At 26.3% G+C, this 23,035-nt stretch overlaps 2 protein-coding genes across 3 annotated transcripts in view; both read left to right on the top strand.

Annotated features, from left to right (window-relative positions):
* Positions 1 to 2,080: 2,080 nt before the first annotated feature.
* Positions 2,081 to 19,423, top strand: LOC119671464 (synaptic vesicle glycoprotein 2B-like). 2 transcript variants are annotated; one of them, XM_038082107.1, is made up of 9 exons: positions 2,081 to 2,184; positions 16,867 to 16,959; positions 17,036 to 17,360; positions 17,548 to 17,651; positions 17,761 to 18,017; positions 18,126 to 18,446; positions 18,513 to 18,642; positions 18,719 to 18,875; positions 18,994 to 19,423. In XM_038082107.1, the coding sequence occupies exons 1-9, from the start codon at positions 2,127 to 2,129 to the stop codon at positions 19,196 to 19,198; spliced, it is 1,650 nt and encodes a 549-aa protein (XP_037938035.1). In that variant the 5' UTR covers positions 2,081 to 2,126; the 3' UTR covers positions 19,199 to 19,423. The 2 variants fall into 2 exon arrangements, with proteins under 2 accessions (XP_037938035.1, XP_037938036.1); XM_038082108.1 differs by lacking the exon at positions 2,081 to 2,184 and adding an exon at positions 15,315 to 15,390.
* Positions 19,424 to 21,641: 2,218 nt separating this feature from the next.
* The window catches only part of LOC119667107 (lambda-crystallin homolog), a 5,063-nt gene continuing 3,669 nt past the window's right edge, over positions 21,642 to 23,035 (top strand). The window contains exon 1 of the mRNA XM_038076393.1: positions 21,642 to 21,660. Within this exon, the coding sequence (XP_037932321.1) occupies positions 21,642 to 21,660 (19 nt within the window). The remainder of the gene's footprint in view (positions 21,661 to 23,035) is intronic.

The raw sequence follows: 23,035 nt of genomic DNA, 5'->3' as shown, positions 1-23,035 counted from the left end.
AAATAGCTAAGTTAAAAAACATCAAGATATAGTTTTCAATTTTTTACTTTAGATGTAAGAAGCTAGATGTTTAGATGTTAAGCAGCTAGTAAATATATGTATTGGGTAGTATAAAAAGTATTCGTTGTTATTTGATACATTGTTGAACTTTTTAAAAAGTAAAAAGTTAAAGTATTTTTTAAAAACTAATTGTTTAGAGTGGAGCCTAATTTAGTTAGAGTGGAAACCACAGGGCTGGCGTGGTAGAGAGGGGCCGAAAAATACTTGGCGCAGAACTGTCACAAGCGAAACGAGAAAATCTTTTATTGAGCTTAGAGCAATAGTTCTTCAGTGCAATAACTGGAAGGCTTTTATAAATATTATAATGTAAATTCGATTTACATAAAATATTCTTTGTAAATAGACTAAATTTGTAATTTTGTTAAAATACAAGTATGTTCTAATAATAATAATAATTATTATTTATAAACTTTTGTTATTTTTCAGGTAGCTACATAGTGTCATCGGTGTAGAACTTCTGTCGTTTATCAGCGAAAAATTGGGTCAAGTGATTAAACTGAGCCAAGTGATTTTCAGCAACAATTTATTCCGAGTCATCAAAGATAGATGTGGGCTAACATTATCGTAATGGATCGGAACAACTTTTGTGTTGACCAATTTTGGTGGCTTTTTTTAACGTTTCGTTCACGTGGACGAGTTGTAAGCAGAATAGGACCGAATTAAGCGTTGCACCAGACTTGTAGTAGATAATTATATAATATTTAATATATATTTATTATTTTACCTGCCTTATGTTCCTTCCAGGAGTTGAATGATTCAATGTATATATATTTTAATTATTTTAATATAGTTTTTAAAGTCAATAATGGTGGAATAATAATGTTGAATAATGGCGAACTACATATATTATTAATTGAATATAATAATTAGAATATTATAGAATATAATTTACAATATTTTATATTTACAATATTAGAAAATATTCAGATTTACCAACTGTAGTTTTTTATTGCATTCATTATTTAGTTTGCGCACCGACTTTTTCTTCTATTTGCCAAATTATTCAAACGAAATAAATAATGTCAACATCATTCTGAGCGCAAATTTACTATCGCTGAACTACATACATATTTTTTCTGTTTACAATTTTCATAAAAAAAAACGAATTAAAAATTCATAGAACTTTCTTTGCTCAGTGCGCATGCTTCTTACACTGCTTCCCACTGTTTCTCGTCGTTCTGCTTGTTACGCATTACAAAGCCAGAGCACTCCATAAAAAATCGAACTGTTGTTGTAGTTAGTCCGCACCATACAGAACAAATTACTCACTCTCCAATTACACGCTGACAATAAATAAAATTAACAACAGCACCAACAACAACAACAACAAAAACAAAAACATTCAACAACAATTGGAAATGCTTCTCAGTCGTGGCTTATAAGCCTCAGTTCGCAAAAGGAAAAATGCGGTATTTTCTTGTTTCTTTATCGGTCTTTGCGTTTGTCTCATTACAGCGTTTGCCGGAGGTTGCGCTGAATTTGCTTTATTTGTTGTTTTTTTTTTTTTAATAAAAATAAATCGACGTCGACAATATATTCTGTATATTCTGTTGCTGTGTTCAGAAAAGTAATTAAAAAAAATACACAGTAGCTCGACGCGGCGCGTATTTATCTTTACATATTTACAAATCATCACGTATATGTGTGTAGATGTTCATATATATATAAAGCAAAGTGTGAGCACATGTATTCAGATATTTGCTGACAAACAATGAGCAAACAAAATAGAAATTCAATTTAACATTTTAATTTGCAACACCGTGCCGTGCTGAGCGATTTCGCCAAAATCGCTACGGAACTTTGAAAAGTTACGATAATTAAAATAAAATAAAGAAATTAAGATAAATATTAAATATTATTTAACTTTTTCTATACAAAGAAAAAATGTGTTTTCGTGTTAAAAACGATTTTTCGAAACAAAATATTTCTCACGAAATTTGTTAAAAACTAAAAAAAAAAATAAAAACTTTTGCATGCTTTCTCTATAAATTGTGATAAAATTTCCTTTTTTAATTTTTTTAAATAGTTTTTTAATAATTTTTTAAAATTATTTAATTAATTTCAAAATGAGTGCCTTAAACTTAGCAAATATCACAAAAAGTGATGACGGTGCCGATGAAAAATGTAAGTTAAAAAAATTGATTTTTTTCAAAATATTTTGAAAATATTACCATATGTTCAACGGTTGGTGATATATCACTGAAATATTAAAAATAAAAAAAAAAACAACAAAAAAAAAATTTCATTAAAACGCCATCAAGGATACCTACAATTTATATAAATATATAGACTTTATTAGCAAATATTGGTTTTATATGTTCATATGTCCATATAATCAGTGGTTGGTGATATATCACTTTAATATTACAAAATAAAAAAAATATCATTAGAACACAACCAACACTACCCACAACTTATATAAATATATATACTTTATTAGCAAATATTGGCTTTATACGTTCATATGTCTATATAATCAGTGGTTGCTAATATATCACTGAAATATTAAAAAAGAAAAAAATATATATCAGAACACAAATACAAATACCCACAACTTATATAAATATATAGACTTTATTAGCAAATATTGGTTTTCTAAACTAATGTTCCATGAAGCAACTTCCAGTGACACGCGATAAAATCAAATAGAAAATTAAAAACTGTTTTAAAGGAAAACTGTTTTGAGATAAATTTGTTTGTTTGAAAATTATTTTTATTTTTATTTCATGACAAAAAAACTTTTTCAAATAGAAAAGATGGTAATAGTAAAAAAATTAAAAACAAACAAATTTAATTTTTCCTAACACACCGTCAAATATATACAAATATTCTTTACAAAAAATAATGTTAAAATAAATATACAATAATATGTAGCCTGAAATGTGACCTTTCAAAAACGTGCTGGTTTGACATAATCAAATTAGTGTTGCCAGACATATGGACACCGACAGGATCTAGTGAGAAAATATGGCGGATAATTTTTATTATAATTTAATATTACAAGAAATAATTTATAATTTTAATTTATAATTAATTTTTAATATAACTGCATATATCAAGAACTTTATACTATTTTTTCAAATTTAATTAGCAGAATCTGCAGTCATATACAGCAGAGGTGTTGAAAAGTGTGTACCATTCCAAATACATACATTTGATAAAAAATTTTGTTGGGCAATCATAAATTAAGTTTTTAGATTAATTAAAATAAAATTATAGTTATTAGTAAACTATCTTGAGTACGGTTTAGGGACTTTGACGAAGAATCAGGTCACAGAAAAGAAGCCTTGGTGTGATAATTTATAATTACAAGCTGCTTCAGCCCAGATACTTTTCAATCGGTTTTAGATATCCTGAACAATAATCAGGTTCGAACAAATATCCCTAACTGTAACGTTTTAAAATTACTGGAGTAATAGAGCAACAGCACTAGCTGTCTTCTCTCTGGTTAAGTGAGCTAAGTTCAGTTAAGTTGAGGTGGTAGCCCTATGCACCTTGGCTCACTTTAGTGCAATTAAGGGGCAGTTATGATACCACGGATGAACCAATTATTTAAGAACTTATTATCTTCTTTTTGAAATTTGAATACGAGCAGCTATCCTACATCCACATTATACTATGAGTTGGATTCCTGCCTGAAATATACAATTTTTCTTATTGCATGCTTAACTTCATCAAGGTTGGTCACCTTTGTTTGAAAGCTCACAGGTATGTTTCAAGTAAGTTTCCCACGTAGCAAAATTATATTAAAGTTTATTATTTCTTAACTTCAAAAAGGTTAAGAACCACTACTCTAATATTCTATACCCACTTAATTATTTAATACACAAATTATGTTATATCTTTGAGTATGTGTTTTACTTCTTTGAAAAAAGTATAATAAAAGTTTAAGAAAGTTATAGGTTAAACTTATTAAAAATAATGTCAGTATAAAAATTTTAACGAGTGTCTCTATTAGTAATACAAAGTTAAGCTTAAATGTAGACTTTTTACTTTTCAGTATTATTTTATTTTAAAAATTAGAAAATAAAAAAATAGAATACATTAGAATCCAGTAAGTAAAAAGAAACTAAAAAATAATATCTTGTACTTTGTCAAAGTTTCAAAGTTCATGAAAAGAAATTTAATTAAAGAGTAATTTACTTAATTTATTTATGGTTAAGAACCATCTTCGTTATATATTAAAAATATTTATATAAATATTAAATACTTATATTTGTGACCAAAAATTATTATTATAATAATTTGTTACCGGGCTAATTGGTCAAATTATTTAATATAAATAAAAATAGACACGAATTTCTGATTATATTTAAAAAATTAAAAATATAAACGATTTTTAAATAAAATAAAAATTAGTGTCTTTTATTGATATAAAATATGACCAATTAGCCGGTAACAATTATTATAAAAATATTTATATTAATAAATAGTATGAGAATATTAAAATAATGTTTAACCGTGCCCGTTCAGCTACGGAAGGGATTTTAACCATAGTTAAACGGAACTGAAGTTCTTTGCGGATGAGTCATCGTATCATCATTCTAATAAAATGAGTCCAAGTTCTAAGAAGAGAGAATATTGTTTTTATTGGAGGTGAATGAGACCTCTACTCACATTCTTTATGACATTCTCATCTGGATCAGTCGGAGACTGCTAGATTGAGAGCTCTTAGTCCGAAGTTAGGATGTCCTCATCTACTGACATTTTGGCTTTTATGTCTTCTTTTTAGTTATGTTCGCAGTACTCTGCTCTCTATGAACCAAATATCCAGTTTCATTTATATCTTTTTTATATCTATTACAATTTATTGACTATATATTACATAAAGAAATGTCACAAAATAATAAGTTCTACATTAAATACATTAATTATTACTTTAATTGAACCATATCCAATATGCAAGTGAACTATACTAAATGCATACAATGTGATCAAGTTATTATCCATTTTATTCAGCTCTTGAAATAATATAACGTCCATGAACATATGCAGAGGATCAAATGTATTAAAATTAAGTCGAAAAATGAATGATAATGTTTGTATATGGTATATTATGTATGCATATTAGATTTTATATCAAAAATTTAACGTTTATTTATAGCTAAAAAAAATGGAAGATTAATAATGGTTGTTTATAATTTTTAATTAATTAAATAATTATTAGATAATTACTAAAATTTAATTTCGGTGAAGGTTATTGGAGTTTTAGTAAAGCCATAGCCATAGGTTTTTTCTTGTTTGAAGATCACTACAAAGCTGTCTCTCTCTCTGTTTTTTCATTTTTAAAAATTTTATAATTTATTTAATTATAAGCAAAATACATTTATTTAATTTTTTAATTAATTTTTATTGTTTTATTTTTGGTTTAACAGTTATATTTATTTTGCTAAATATAATTAAGATATAACTAAGTATTAGTTATAATGAGATAAATCAAGTCAATATGTGCCATATTTCATTATGGTAGACAATAATTATTTTTATAAGTCAACCACTTCAAATATAATAATTTAGTAGACATTATTTTTTTTTTTGCGCTACAATAGTTTTTTATTATCACAAAGAAATATAAAGCTTTGGTTATCTCCCAACTAAACTACAAAAAGAAAAGAAAAACAACTTCTTTTGTAGTTCACATTGATAACAATATTAATAATTATTTTAAAATGTATATAGAGTTATATAGACAGAGTGTAGATAACAAATATAAAATAAACATTAAAACATGTATAAGGATATATGCAGTATCAGTAGTCCATCAACAATGTCATTATTTATGTGTGGGAATATAAAATTTCTTCAATGCATTTTTTCAAATCTATAAAATCTATGTAATAATTCAGTATAAGTGAAATTATCACTCAAAAGAGCTATGATCTAATACAAATGGAAGTTGTAGCTTTTGTATAAAAGAGTATGTCACTGCGAAAGACGTGCTAGGAACTTACCTGTCACTGATTCATAAACGGAACATATACCTTGATGGTTATCTTATACCGGACGAAGAAATAACACTCAATAGAGTAAATTAAATTGAATCTATGAAGGGGAAATAATACCATATATGTTAAGGTTGCAATATAAAATCCTCCAGCTTAATAATAATAGTATCTTTTTTTTTGGTGGATTAAATATAATGTCACATAATATTGTATAAATGAGAGCTACTTTTATGTAATTACTCTTTCCAGTAATAAGACATTAGTTAGTGAACCATATTTAATAGAACTTTTAAACATAATAGCTATTTACTTTAGATAGATAAATTTACAAAGAGAAATTGTGTTAAATAATATTAATAAATTAATGGTTTTGGTTAAAATGAAAAGAAAAGGACTGTAATCATTACAGATCTCTGTACCGTAAGTCCATAAACTGAACAGAAGTCATGCTATTTGCCAAATAGTTTGTTCTATAATTCTGTGAAATAGATACGAAACAAACGAACTTCTCCAACATAAGTGGCAATTCAGCAATTCCTTCAATTTATGGATACCATCTCAATAGTAGCGGTTAGGTAGCACCTTTCCATTTGATGATAATCGTTTTCCACGAACAAATTTTTTGAGGGGTAAGAAGTGCTAGAAGTCAAAGAGAACTAAATGTAGTGAATAGGCTGGTTTTTTTTAAGTAGTTATTTCTTTAATTTTCTGAATTGCGCTTATGAACAGATGTATTGTTTTGATGGAAAATAAGTTTTCTTTCCTGTTAACCGAATTTATTTTCAAAAATTTTTGCATTAAGTTTGACCAAAAGATTATAATAATAATCCCTAGATATTGTAATAAAACTTAGAACTTTGATTTTAGTCAAAATATTTTCCTCTTGGTAAAGATATATACAGTAGTAAATAATACTTTAATAACATTAATACTTTAATAACATTAATTATTTTAATATAAAATACAAAAAAAAAAAATTTTAGGAATTTTATTTTCTAATTAAAAAACTTTTTTCTCATATTTGATTTCACGATTTGCAATTATCGCATATTAACAGTTAATTTTACAGATTCAACTTGGGAAACTATTTATCTCCGGAAAATAAAGACAAATAGAATTGTCAAATTTTGTATGCATAGAGTGGGAATAAATGTGGTTTTAATTACTATAGGAAATCGTGCTTATAATACATGATTGTATATTATTCCAAGTAAAAATTACTCATTAAGAATTAAAAGTAAAAAAAAATTGTTCTCATAATTGTTATAAAATAATATTTGCAGTGAAATAATTAACATAAGCAAACTTAAACGAATTTTTTTAGCTAAATATTTTTAATAATAATAGTCAATAGCAGATATTGAAATGGAATTTTTATATTAGTATTTATATATATTCGTTATTATATATTCTGAATAATTTTATATAAAAAAAATAATTAATGTATTTCAAGTTAACTGTCTATTGGCATCTAACTGAATATATGTCTTATAACAAACTTACATTATATATTAAACGATTTAAAAAGTAGTTGATTTAAGTATTAGTTAGTTTTTATTGAATTAAAATTAAATTAAATTATAAATAATCATATATTTATATGTATTTCATTTAATAACGCAGCATTTGCATTAGGTATGTGTAAAAACAATAAAACAATAAAACAATTATAAAATGCAAATGAAGTTTTTTAATTATTTTATGACAATTAGTTTTTTCAACTTTACTCATAATTTTAAATTCTATCAGATAAAAAACTTTAAATAACAAACTTACGTAACTATATGGTATAAGAGTCGACTTCCGTTTATCTAAGTTTTATAAATTAATGTCATAAATGCTATAAAGATGAAAAATTTTTATATCTATAAAAATTATATCAAAATAAATTAAAAACGAAGAACTATGCAAAAATGAATTAATAAATCAATAAAAAAATTGCTTTTAAATTATTTTCTTAATTTTACTTGACCCTCAAATTATTTTACTAATTAATAATAATTACAATAATTGAATTCAGTTTTCCGCTGATCATACAGCAATCGCAAGAACCTTGTCGTTTATGTAATGTGATATAAAATAAAAATAAAAATATATTTAAATAGATTTTGCCATTGAAATATATATTAGAGGTTTTTTACATAAATTTTTTATAAAATTTAAAACAATAAAAATATTCTTTCAAAGGTTTTCTATAGATATTTTTGGCTAATTTATTTTTTACTTCTGTATTTTTAGTGCTGTTACCTGACACTTTTGTGGAGTTTTTCTATTATATTGTTAGCTAGCACTTTTTCATCATATTTTCTTTTTTTATGATTATAGTTAGTTTTTCATTGCATTAACTTGCATTTTGGTCGTTAGTTTCTATATATATATGTATATTACTAAATTGTTAAATTTTGTACCAATAGCTTGATTGATACTTATATTGAAAATGAAATTCAATTAATTTGAGTTCTTCATACACAGTATTTGATATTTTTGGAATTAGTAGTCAACTTATAGTACTATTTATAGTTTTAAGTGGTATTTTTATTGAGACACTTTTCTAATATCTGACTTAATTATTTGGATAAATTGGGTTGAGAATTATTTTTTTTCTGTATGGTATTTCTTTATGCTATTGTTAAATTTTGAAGAACTAATTTTTAAGAACTGATAATTGACACTACTGCCAATTTTTATTACTGTATTATATTAAAATTTCATTTTCATTCCATTTTTGCAGTTCAGTTAGCTAGCACTACGAATATTGTTTATTTTAACACATACATTTAAGCTTAGTTGGGAAATGACTGCATGAAGTATAATGTCTTAGATAACTATTCTATTTGATATATAATATATAATAAAAATAATGCAACAAAATTAGATCCATGTAATGGATAACCATTTATAAATCAGTAAGATTACATAGTATTGAAAATATCTGATTAAATTGCCTAAGTAAATTATTTTATGGACTTTTCTATTAATTAATGTCAAATTATCAAATATAATTTCTTATAATATGCCCGTTATAATCAAAGTTTGATAAATTTTCACTATAAAAATAATTGATAGAATATGATTAATATTAAATGTTGTTCTAGTTGAAAATCTTAAGTGTAATCTACAAGTTAATATACATTTTATTAAAATATCTTATAATTCTTATCTTCATGGTTTAACACCTTGAAATTGGGGTTTTTAATGTACACTTGAAATTGTCGAGCATGAACTTAATTATTGAGTTCATGTTCAAGATGAAATACTGTTAAGTTAGATAAGTAATTAAATATGTAATCTTGATAATTAAAATAAATGAAGTATAAGATAAAAATGTAAGTTTATTTTTATATTTGGACTTTAACATTTACAAAAAGGGAACTACGCACTTACTATTTAGAAGAACTGTTCATGGAAATGAGTATTTAATGTTTATAATTATTTAAATGAATATATATTATTTTTAAATGTTCTTTGAATTAATAACAGAAGTTAATAATTTTTGTATGAGTAATTTTATTCATACAGGAGTATATACATAAAGGAGTATAAGTTTTAAAAAAATATATGTAAATACTTTTCTAATCAACGCAATAATAATCCATAACCTATCTACTGAAGTAGTAGGTCATATGTTAAAAATATCACAATACATATGAGTTGCTCTATTAAATTTAATTTAAATTAATGACGATGTAAATTTGAGTTTACTTTAGTAAGTATCATTACATTGAGATAAACAAAGAACTAAGTACCAGCTAATATTACTAAGAATTCAAAAAAATGTTTAATAATAGCTTCAAGAGAGAATATGAGGGTTGTCAACAGTTGTAGCTTGATTAGGTTAATTTAGGAAACCCGCTTCAAGAACAATACTATTCATTGAATAGGTTGCAGCGTAACGTTGTCTCACCTAATAATCATAATCTTATCAAAAACCAAAGTAATTAAAAATATTGCATCAATAAAAACAATAAAATATAATTAGTTATTCATTATTTATATATTATATTATATTATTATTGTTATATATATAATATTATATATATATTACATATTATTTATTTAGTTACTGAAGTGTTAATGGCATACTGTGGCATTATGCCGATGCTTTAATAGTGGCATATTTGAACTGACAACAAATTTATCTATGACCTTTAATGTATCTATCCATTATAGAAAATGATTTTTCAAATAGAATAAAATTATTCTACTTACTCTAATTACTTTACTCTGTTGAATTGTGAAAGTTTTATGTAAAAGAATAGAAATCCTTTTATTTGATTTCTGCTAATATATTTAAAATCAGCTGATATTTTATCGAATATCGAAAATAACGAATCATACCTGATGTCTAGGTAACTCAGTAACGTTGATTTTTTATAAAAATAAATCTACATAAACAGAAGCAAATCAGAGGTGTCTAGGTAATATCAGTTTTTACAGGGTACTGAACCATAGGACGGCATGAAGATAGACTTTCCCTGTGGTATCTCCTGTAATGCGTGGCTACGAAGTATCGAAGAAAATACACCCTAACACCTGATGTATCTATGTCCAGGTTTGACCAGAACTAGGTTTAAGTTTCTGGGGGTTCCCTTCTTCAACATATTTGGCGATATCTCTAGTATTAGCATTGTCCAGATTCTTGTCTTTATAAATGCATTTAGCTGGTTCTACCTTGAGCTTCTCTCTACTACCCACTATTATGAGCTTTTGTGGATCAAAACGGCTTTTTTATCTAATCGAGGAGATCTCGTTCCTCCCTCCACTACAACTAACTAATTAAATCTACATAAAATATTTTTACTTTACCAAGCTATATTGACTTGCTCGATAATTATCTCTAATATGTTCTTGATTGTGACCAGGATTTTTTGATTTTTTATAAAAATAAATCTACATAAAATATTTTTACTTTACCAAGCTATCTTAACTTGCTCGATAATTATCTCTAATATGTTCTTGATTGTTACCATTATTTTTGGATTTTTTATAAAAATAAATCTATATAAAATATTTTTACTTTACCAAGCTATCTTGACTTGCTCGGTAACTATCTTTAATATGTTCTTGATTGTTACTAGGGTAATATTTATTTATATATATTTTGTTCTTCAAAATCTAATTGTTAGTTTAAACATTTCCTGTTCCTTATCGTACAAATCTGATTGAATTTTTTTTATCTAATGTTCTTCACTGCCAAAATTCTCTCTAAAATAGTTTATTACAATACTCGTATTAATATGTGCTTTAGATCTAGAACACTGTCGCAGTTAAATTGTTGTTCTGTTATCAACTATTATGTATATTTAATATAAAAAACATAAATAGTATTATTTATTTTGTCTGTGAATTCCAATATGATTATGCATCGCATTTATTATGAAAAACTGTACATTTTATAAAATATTTACACGGAAAGAACAAAGTTTAGTCGAAACCAGTTCAAGCCAGCTGAGTACTGTCGAAAGCATTTCCTATTGTTATAGGCTTTATTACGTCATTGTTCATGTGAAAATACGCACTGACTTTTGTTTACATGCGAGCTTCGTCCCATTCGTACCACTTTTCTAATAATGATTGTTATTAGTTGTATATTAATATATTACTCGCCTATACTTTCTTTCAGTCACTCGCATTCTCTCTCACTTTGTCTCTCTCCCTCTCTATATTCAGCTCTCTAGAACTTCTAACGGCAATCTATCCAATGGAAGAGCAAAAATCTAACACGTGCTGCTGACTGGCCTTGCGTTCACAACAAAATATTGCCAAAACTTGATAATAACAAACAACGAATAATGTTTGTTTATGATTTTTTGTAGTGTACATTGGTCATGATTTTGCGTTGCTAAGAAAGAAATTTATTTAATTTATTTAGTTTAATCCAATTTTTTTTATTTTTTATTTTGTTATTGATTTTTTTGTGTTGATTGAAACGTTTGCATTATGCGTATTAAGTAAGTTTTTATATTTTATAATTTGTACGAAATAATTTCACAATTTTGAAAAACTTTAAATCAATGTTAAAAGGTGACAACGTAAAAAAATATAGTTTATTTTAATTTTTTTTTTGGTAATAAATATTGCTTATTTCTATAAAATTTATAATATTTTTTTGGATTGCATCATTACATAAAAGTTTCTTTTATAGTCAAAAAAAAAAGATATTTTGAACAATGTACAATACTTTTATCTACATATAGATATACATATACGTACGTATACATGCAATATAAAAAAACTTTCGATTGAAATAGTTCCACATGACTTGCGTTATAATGACAATAATTAAAATTATAAAAGATATTAACCTAATACATTGGCCCAACATATAGAAAAATGTACTGCAAAAGACCACGTAACGTATACGTAACATTTCGTAAGTTAATTGGTAAGCATTTTATGGCTTCAAAATTATGTTTATGCTATGAATATTTCCGGTTTGCAGATATTCATATATATTGTTTGACATAATTATAGATAGATTTCACAATAATAAATTGATGTAGGAATATGTAAGTCGGTTAATATTATTAAATTATTTATTTTTTGGCCTGATACAGCATGTCTCTCTAGGCGCCTCTGTTGCATGGGCCCCTTCTGTAATCTCATACATCAAGTCCATTTAGTGGTCGTTCAATTTGATCACTCTACCGGTTACATGGTCTATTTCTACGCCTTCTTCCTTTTACTATCGCTTCAAAGACCTTTTTCACTGAAGCATCTTTATCTATTCTCACGATAGGACCAAATTAACGAAGCCACTGGATGTTAAGCTCGTGATTCATTTAGATGCGTTGGTCGTGTCTAACTCGTAGAGAGTCACTATAATTCTAATATTTCTTGAAATATACTGTCAATTATGCTTTTCAATATAAACTATTAGGCTTATTTTTTTTTTTTTTGAATTTACCTTTATTGTAATAGGGTATTGTTTAATACGTTAGCAACTTCAGCGAACAGGAATTTTAACTGATAATCTATGTGGGAGGAAGAAGCAATTTCATACTCTCAGTTATTTATAGATGTCTGCCCTTAGAAATTGAATGAGTTGCAAATTTTGAAAAACCCTGCTTTGAAGCACACATAGACATTTCAGTAAGTGATATCAGCAGCCTCATAAAGTGCTCGAAGAAAATAAGTTGGTTTAAGTAATACTGGTAACTCTAAGATCAAAAATTCACACATTATAGTAGCATTCAATAAATGCAATATTGAACCACTAAGGGTGTCTACCAACTAATAACAAGAACCGAAAGGAAATTTTATGAACCTATCCATAGGCGGACTATATGGAATTTATTATTATTATACCAAACTTACTCTATACTTAGACAAATTAACCACATTAAAGTAAAAAAAAACTTTTAAGAAGTTATTAAAAAATTAATCTAAAAATTAAATTTAGGCAGTATAATAAATGAACATAAAATTTTAAAAATTTCTTATTATTAATACTCTATAATATGAATTGTAAGCTAATAAAGTTGCTAATAACTAGTACATTTACTCTTTGTTATGGTTGCCCTCATTTGATCGCCATTGGAAAAATCTGCCAACCTACATCACTCCCTCCCTATGTCATTTGAATTTTTATAATTGGAGCTAAGTTGCTCTTGCGATTTTGCTTATAGTAGCATATACCTATAATACTAATATCATACCACGTATATGACAATGCTAGCCTATACTTACTTGAGAAAAGAGTAACTAATTTTTTTGATTACTAGTCACTTCAATATATCCTGTCCAACAAGTAAACATACTAACCGAGATTGGACTCTTTGTTATAACTAATATCGAAGTTGTGGATTAGTGGTCCAAAATGAAAAAGTTGCTCATTTGATTTGTCATATCTCTGCAATGAATAAAACGGCATATGACCGCTATAGACTACTACTTCTTTAAATGCTTATTTGATATATGTATATCTGTCAGCTATAGACTACTACTTCCTTAAATATGTATCTGATCACTCCAATATGCTTATTAAAGACATAATACCCGTATGTTTCATAAAAATGCCACATTGGTAAAAAATAGTAGTACATCTAAATAAAATTTGTTTAGTAAGGTTATCTGCTTTAAAACATATCTATGGTACCACAGTTGGCCCAATTCTTTTTTGCTATGTTGAGTCCGCCTTCTATTAGGCTGGCTGCCGCTAGCATGTATTTATCCTATGGCTTATGTTTGCCGAAGAGCATCAATAAGTTTGATTAGGTATAAATAATCGAATTTATTATTTTTGAACATACTTCAGAGAGCATTAGATTTTGAATAGACGGTACAAATTATTTACAAATCCGATAATGATCCAATCAATTCGAATGATGTAACGTACACTATTCAATTATTTATTGATGCTATCAGTTAGAAATAATTGTTAGATTTGATGTAATAACAAACGTAGATGAGGTTTTCTTCGATGATAATGACATAAAGCCAACTATTTTCCTTGCTTGATGCAAGAACCATTCGGTAAGAGACTCAAAGCTTTTCTGTTAATTATTATCGATAAAAGAATTAATTGTCCTAAAATTTATGGCTAAAATATTGTAATGATAGAAACAGAATTTCAAATTTTAAAAATTCTTATTAATAATAACTAAACTACTTATCAAGTACTGATTTCATTATTTAATTTCTGATGCAAACTTCACATAACCGGTAGAATGCTTTATCAGCTCTTGCTAAACCATCCTCATTTCAAAATATGTTGATGAATGACTAAATTGTCAAATCGCTAGTGAAATCCGGTTCGTAAATAAATAAATAGTGAATCCAAATTTCATAACCTCACCTAACATTTTTGAATAGTTTACCAATGAAAGTTATATAAATGTAGTAACGTCATTTATGTTGAAATAAAAATAAAGATTAACTATTTTGGTATTATTAATATTTTATGAGGTGTTTTCTTCTATTAATCCAAAAAAAAATTTTGTCTATAAATATTTTAATATGTAAGCTACTTTAAATATATATATATGCTTTAAAGTATCTTTAAAAATAGGAGCTCATAATTTGGAACTGGCGATGCAAGTTACGTTAGATAAATTATCTTATTTTGTTTCTGATAATAAAAAATCCCATCTGACACCCTCTATTCTATGATACCCAAGTGACTAAATTAAGAGACTGAAAGTACGTATCACTGCAATAAAATTTAATTTATCTTAGGATTTCTAAATAATTGTAAAAATGTCAGCTTTTTATATCAACCATAGAGATAACATCAGAAGATGTAGCTACGAAAAAGATTTAAATAGTTGCTCTCAACCTTTGAAAAAATTAGTTACTAAGTTACTGACATTCAGTTGTTACAAAATAATAATAATATTACTTCATCATTTAATAAACTATTACTTCATATTTACTAACAAAATGGGTAAGGAAATTTTGTATGAAGTGGAATCTTACTGAAGTTAATTGTGAAGTTTTAAAATGTTAAAGGATGTGTTTTTTGTTTTTTTTTTTAATAAATTAGTTTTTCAATATGCAATACTAATTTCTTTATAATCTATTTTGCTTATATTAAAAATATAATATATTTATATATTAATTTTTTTATTTTTATATATAAGTTTATGATGCTTAGAATTGAAGTTTATATCAATGATTTATTACTTCATTATTATTATTATCAAATAAGTAATATTAACAAATAATATTAAGTAATATTATTACTTCCTTATTAAAAGCTTTTTAATATAATTAACAGAAATTCTTCAAAATTTTATATATTTTTACTTTATTTATTATATATCCGAATTTCCTTCGCGTACTTTATAATTGAATAGTTGAATACCTTTCATCTATTGCAGTGCGGTAGTAGGAGATTATTAATTAACAATTAATTATGTGAAATCCGTTCATTGTTTTTCCATATCTTTTAAGCAGAGGATACTGAAGAATATGAATAAGCCTAGATATGGGATGTAAGCTTATTTAACCAGTGAAAATTTCTATTTAAGTGAAATTATTGTTAATAATTTAAGTAACTTAATCAATATTAAATAATTGAAATATTAAAGTGAAAATGATTATAAAAGTCAAAATCGACAAAAAATTATTCAAAACTAATAAAATAAATTCTTGTCAGAATATGACAGCAGTTGGTGTGAAGATCTAATGCAAATACAACAATAATTTAACCATAATATTATTAATAATATTTTTTATTATTTACTAACAAAAAATCATACTCTTCATATATGAGAATGAATCTTAAAAAATGAATTTATTAAAGTTTATAATTCAATAAAGTATCTCAACAACCATTTTTAATTTTTTAATCAAACGTAATATATTTTTCTATTAAAATAAAATCAAAATATCAAGTTAAATGATCATGTTTATCGAAAAACAGTAATATTTTATATATACATTATATTTTGCTTGGTATTAAAATTAATTTTATTTGTGAAATATAGTAAAAAATTATTGTTTGGAGTATACATATACATATATATATGTTTTTATTACATGTAATTTTAATGAATCCCAATTTTTAAAAACTTGTACATATGAATAATATAGTTTATACTTTCAGTTGAAGTTTGTAGTAGAACAGTGCTTCTAGAATAATATCCATCCATTACATTATTGCCATTGGGCTCTAACTGCATTATAAAACTTTTATTGCCTTAAATATCGGTTTTTAAGCACTTCTACTGACACTCTACTGACATAGTTTCATAGTTTCCATGGGGTCTTTGCTATTTCCTATAAATATATATAATGTGTAAGAAAATATACAAAAAGTTAATAAACCTTTTATCTACTAATTAAATAATCATAAAAGTGTATTTAATAAATAAACTACGTACTTACGCTGAAATATTTACATATAATATAATTTTAGTGCTCGCCGTCATACGTCAGGAACCCATAAAGAAAAATGACAACAACAACAGACAAGATGGAATTTTATTTACGGAAGCATTAACACTAACCAGTGAGTAAATATCATAAATAATAAAGAATTAAAAAGATTATTAAATAAAAATTAAAAAATTTCACTTTCATTTTAGAATTTGGAAAATTCAATTATTTTCTTATATTCATCTCTGGCATGGTCTTAGCCAATGTATTATTGGAAACTGCAGCCATTGGATTTATACTGCCAATTGCACAATGCGATCTACAGTTGACAAATCAAGATAAGGGCATATTGAGTGCCATTGGATTTGCGGGCATTATCGTCAGTTCACATCTGTGGGGATTTCTAGCCGATACAAAAGGACGCAGGAAAGTGATTAGACCCACTTTGTTAGCCGGCTTTGTAGTTACCGTATTTTCTAGTTTTTCACATAAATTCTGGATGATGGTGTTGTTGAGATTCATTAATGGTTTCTTGTAAGTATTTTATAGAAAATTAATAATTATTGTCTATAAATTATAAATAAAAAAAATTAAATACTTAAAAGTTAAAATATTTATATTAGGTTCAAATAATTCTAATTGTGAAATTATTTGTTATTAATAAATATAAATAAAAAATAATAATTTGATTTGTAATAAATAAATTTAATTTTTATTTTAGTGTTTCTGGCGGTTCAGCAACCATATACGCTTATTTGGGTGAATTTCACACCGACAAAACACGCTCTCGTGCCATGATGGGCTCCTCATTTATATTTGCCCTTGGTAATAATTTATACACTATATTGTTTAATATATAATTTATAATAAAACAATAATAAACATTATAATAAAAATATTTGTAAATGTAATAACCAACCTTATTTACTTATAGGTGCTATGATCTTACCTTTGATCGCTTTTCTCGTTATCAATCAAGACTGGATATTACCTTTGCCATTTTTGGGCATTGATTACAAACCTTGGCGTTTCTTTCTGATTGTGTGTGGCATACCAGGTTTCCTATGTGGAATTTCACTTTATGCTTTACCTGAGAGTCCAAAGTTTTTACTTTCAATTGGTCAACAAACTGAAACAATTGAAGTACTACAGAAAATGTTACGTTGGAATGGTAGCCGAGAACAGTTACAGGTAAAAGTCAAACATTATAATCTTGTACTCCATCTTATATCTTACAATTTTGTTAAATATAATTTTAATTATTTGTTTCAATAATTTTCTAATCAAATATTTTTATAGATTAAGCGTATTGTACCTGAGGAAGACTTGAATCATTCGCCAGCGAAAATGTCAACTTCCCAGAACTCAAAAATGTTCATTGCATTCCTGCAGACCATGTGGGACCAAACTGTGCCACTCTTTCACAAAAAGTATTTACGCACTACGCTTATTGTTTGCACAGTACAATTTTGGCTCTATGTGATAACGAATGGTTTATATATGTGGTTCCCACACATCATCAACAGCATGGCTGAATTCATGAATGAAAACCCAGGACAACATAAGAAAATCTGTGAAATCGTGTATGATAAACATGAATCACTTTATAAGACTGATGGTGTAAGTGCAAAAATAAACTGAATATATAATAAATAAATAATTAATATATATTAAACATATTTGCAGTCCATGGAGTGCATAACAAAATTGGAGGACAACACTTATTTCTACTCTTTAGTTATGGAAATATTATATGCATCCTCATTTGCATTCATTGGCTTAATTATTAATCGTGTTAGCAAAGTAACTGTGTTATGTGAGTTCTACTACAACAACTATATACTTTTATATATAATCTATAATTTTCGTAATATTTTTTTTTTGTATTTTAGTTATTATAATGATCTTCTTCAGTTCATGTGGCTTGGCAGCAGTTTTCACTGTAGATCCATCAATAACAGCTTACCTGTACGTCTTACTGTTTTTAGTAGGTGTAGCTATCAATGTACTTGGTGCGACAACAGTAGAACTGTACCCAACAAATTTACGGTAAGTAAGATTAAATAACTTAAATTTTTAATTACTTATAATTAATTATATCTGTTTATAATTAAAATTCAATTATTATAAATAATTTATACTAATTTCATATAAATTAATCTTACAGTGCTATGGCTATATGCATCTCTCTAATGGTTGGTCGTTTGGGCAGCGTTGTTGGTGCTAATATTGTTGGAGCATTACTAGGTACTCATTGCGAATTGACCTTCTATATTGGCTGTGTTGCCCTATATTGTTGTGCCTTCCTCTCTCTACTTATACCAAGAGCAAGCCTTGATGAGCCAGTCAAGCAAAGTCTTGAAAGTGCTTAAAAATAGAGATTAGTGTTCTTAAAACTGGAAACAAACAAATGATATTTTACATCAAATTTACTAGTTAAATGATTATATATTTTATAAATGTATTAGTAATTATATATACGACTATAATAAGAGTTATGAATGTTGGTGAATGATTTTATATATGTGATATATGGTGAATGTGATATTATAGAAGAAAAATTTATTTATTGTCAATTATGAACAAGCTGTTTTAATAAAGACACTATTTTTAAGTAAAATTTATGAAAATTAAAAAATAAATAAAAAATTAAAAAATACACAATTGCAAATTTATTAATATAACTAACTAGCAGAAGTTTTAATAGAAGTAGATATTTGATTAGTCGTTAGTATAATAACATATACCGTTAATTACGTTAGATTAAATATACATATATAATATAGATACAATATATAGAATTAGTGTCAATTTATATTATTATTAAATTATTTCAATAATGAAATATAAAGAAATAAAGAAATTTCACAGTCCAATTAGATGATTCTTTACAAGGAGTACGTTAATCACAGTCTAGTATTAAGAAACTTGTTCTCAAATGGGATAGTTCCTTATAAAAAGAGACAAGTATTAAAAAAGTTGTTACTCAAATGTGATAGTTCCTTACAAAAGGAGACAAGTCTTAAGAAACCTGTCACTCATATGGAATAGTTCCTTATAAAAGGAGTTGGAGCGTAAGTAGTAGAAATATTTATTTTATTGTCTGGTTTAAGAAACTTGTAAATTCAATGAGACGGAGAGGTAATAAAAAAAAACTTCAATGGATGGCTCCATAAAAATATTAAAAATATACCAACATTATTGAAAAATCAGACTGCGATTGAATCACAAAGTGCAGTTATGATCAAAATTCAATATGATTGACCTGGATTTTATCAAAACCTTAAAAAAACTAAATTTAAATAATAAAGTCACTGGTGAATGATATACCATAGTTAGAAAAAAAGCTGTTACTCTACTATTTATCTCTGAGTCGTTCTATGTGTATCACTGTATAGATTGAAGGGCCGCAGAAACAAATACACACGTTCATAGTTTCTTTCGACAAAAATAAAAATTCGGTTAAATGTTTAAATTTAGTTTTATTAATTTATTAATTTAATTTAATTTATTTGGTATACTATAAAAATAAAATAATGTAGTTTTACAAGTACACCAAAAGAAAATTTGAATAATTGTGGTAGATTAAAACATGTCGGACCGTGCTTTGAACAACCCGGTGTTAGACTAATATATATTTAATATACATTTAGATAAGACACGTTTTATGTTAACAGTCCTTAAAACTTCATAAGAAAGAATTAAATCTTAGTATACAAACTGAGAATATTCTTTTAACTTTTGTGGTGACGAGAGAAATTGGACTGCCAATAATAAGTTTCTTATGGACTAACTTTTAGATTTTTCTATTTAAAAACTCCAAACTCTAATCATTACCAAAAATCATTTACTGCTTCACCTTTTAAAAGTTCAACGCGTTATAAAATTTCGAAAGTAACAGTATCTTTTTACACATTAAGATAAGTGAGAAAGAAAGACGGTCCATAAAAAATATCACAACCCTACTTAGCTGTGGCGACAAGGGGATTTTGTTTATTAACGAATAATAAAAAAAATAAAATACAACATTTTGATAAATGAAAAAATTCCCCAGAAATATAATTCACATCAAAAATACATATGTACATATATAAATATGTCTGTGATTATATTCGTATACATATCCTATATCTATATCTATATATCTTAAAACATATGCATATATATATACCAACATTTCTTACCCGAGCTTTTGTTTGTTTTTAGAGGCGTGCCGAGAAAGTTTTTGTTTATCTGTCTTAAAAATTAGAACAGAAATAGATTGTTCATAATAATAATAGATTGCAGAGTAGTAAGTAGTTTATATAAGGATTAAGATTTAGTTTTATAAATGAAAATAATATAAATAAAAAGTATCACTCACAATAAAAAGTTATATGCACATATTTGTTTAAAGTTACGTATATTTAATAAACCTACAATATTTCAAATTAAATTTACAACTATTCAAAATTTTCCAGAACAAGACTATTCTAAGATACATATACTAAAATTGTTGTATATTTTAAAGACAAAGTAAGATGATTGTCCATAAGAATATATTAAAATTTTTTATTCATAATGTGGCTATTTTTCAAGGCAATAAGGTGACAGACAAATTGAATAAGCTAGTTACCTCAAGACAACCATATGACCCAGAGACAATTCTAGGTCTCAGCAACAAATACTTTAAAAGCCTAACTGAACTGAACTACAGCAGTATCTTCAATTGCAAATATTGTAAGGGGTGGGTTCCGCTGCATTAAGCTCTTTTTAAAATACGCTAAGAAAACAAATTCATGTCTATCTATTCTAAACAGATCGGATCTAAAAACAATGTTTGGAATTAGAACGGGTAATATAAAATATGATTAAACGTATCAGAAACCTTATATGCAGATTATGTTTGAAAGACATAGAAAAATCCGTACATATTCCCTACTACATCATAGTAGTAGAGTTTTTCACAAAAATTGATTCACGAATTATATTCATTCAATACCGACCTAGAAAAGATTAGGACTTCTCTGAATATAGTTGAAGTGGAAACACTCTTTCAGTGAATCTAGAAAGTGCAAAATACAATAGCCTAATTTAGACGTAATGACACAAATAGTTATAATAGTCCGTAGAGATATAATAATAAAAATTAATGTTCATCATTTACTGATGTAATACATCCAGACAGCGTAAATATTCTAATTCAAAGTGGACTTAAATTATTGTGAATATTTTTGTGTTTCAAATAAATAAATTTAGTTAATTTTAATTTGATGATATCAATTTCAAAATAAACTAAGTCTCAAAATTGTTAGAAATATTAAGGCAGCAAAGTTGACATAAGCATTAAGACATAAGCATTAATTAAGTTAGTATTAAGATTTAAGTTACGACTATAAAAACGATCCTTAAAGGCTTAGTAGGTATATTAGTCGGTTAGTCGGTATGTACCGTAAGAACTTAAGCGAAAACAGAATATGCATGTGAAATACACTTAAGTTCTTACGGTACATATCGACTTACTACGCCTTAATGTATCACCAAGGAAGACCAAAAAGGAAGACCTCAAAGTAACCATTAATGTTCTAACAGTGGACGGATTCACACCTCAGAGTTACCATTATAAAAGAACACTGTTTCAATGTTTTAAGAGTTGTGAATCCACAACTTAGAGTCACCATTATAAATGAACACTGTCTTAATTTTCTAAGCATGGACGGATTTATAACTTAGAGAAACTGTCATAAGTTAACGTTGACATAATGTTACAAGAGTGGACGGATTTACACTTCAGAGTCATTTGCCAACATCGAATATAAAGTATCAATCATTACTTCCGTCATGTTAACAGATTTAACAGATTAATGACTATATCACCGTCTAAAATGAATACTTCCAATTTCATTGTTGTTTTTTTTTAATTTAATGTTGATTTATTATATTTATTGTTTTAAAAAATTTATGTTTTATAGAATTCAAAGTAATCAAAAATCTGAATAATATTGTTTTAAGAAGTTTTGTTTCCAAAATAAACGATTCAGTAAGTTTGACTGTTAAAATAACTGAAAAAATTTCCTACAGGCATACCTACATTCATTACTTTTAAAGCTACCTATGTTCTATGTTCTCTGATAGAGTTGAGAGTTAATAACAAAAAAACAAATAAGTCATAACGAATACTTAAAACACTTACATACAAGGTTTTTATACAAATTTTTACATCTAATGAA

Source organism: Teleopsis dalmanni, chromosome 1 (assembly GCF_002237135.1).
Source record: "Teleopsis dalmanni isolate 2A chromosome 1, ASM223713v2, whole genome shotgun sequence".
Lineage (NCBI taxonomy): Eukaryota > Metazoa > Arthropoda > Insecta > Diptera > Diopsidae > Teleopsis > Teleopsis dalmanni.
This window is presented reverse-complemented; position numbering and strand designations above follow the sequence as displayed.

Coding starts and splice junctions, on each gene's coding strand:
- LOC119671464 (XM_038082107.1), top strand. CDS start 2,127: ATGAGTGCCTTAAACTTAGCAAATATCACAAAAAGTGATGACGGTGCC. Junction 2,185..16,866: donor TGACGGTGCCGATGAAAAAT/GTAAGTTAAAAA, acceptor ATATAATTTTAG/TGCTCGCCGTCATACGTCAG. Junction 16,960..17,035: donor GGAAGCATTAACACTAACCA/GTGAGTAAATAT, acceptor CTTTCATTTTAG/AATTTGGAAAATTCAATTAT.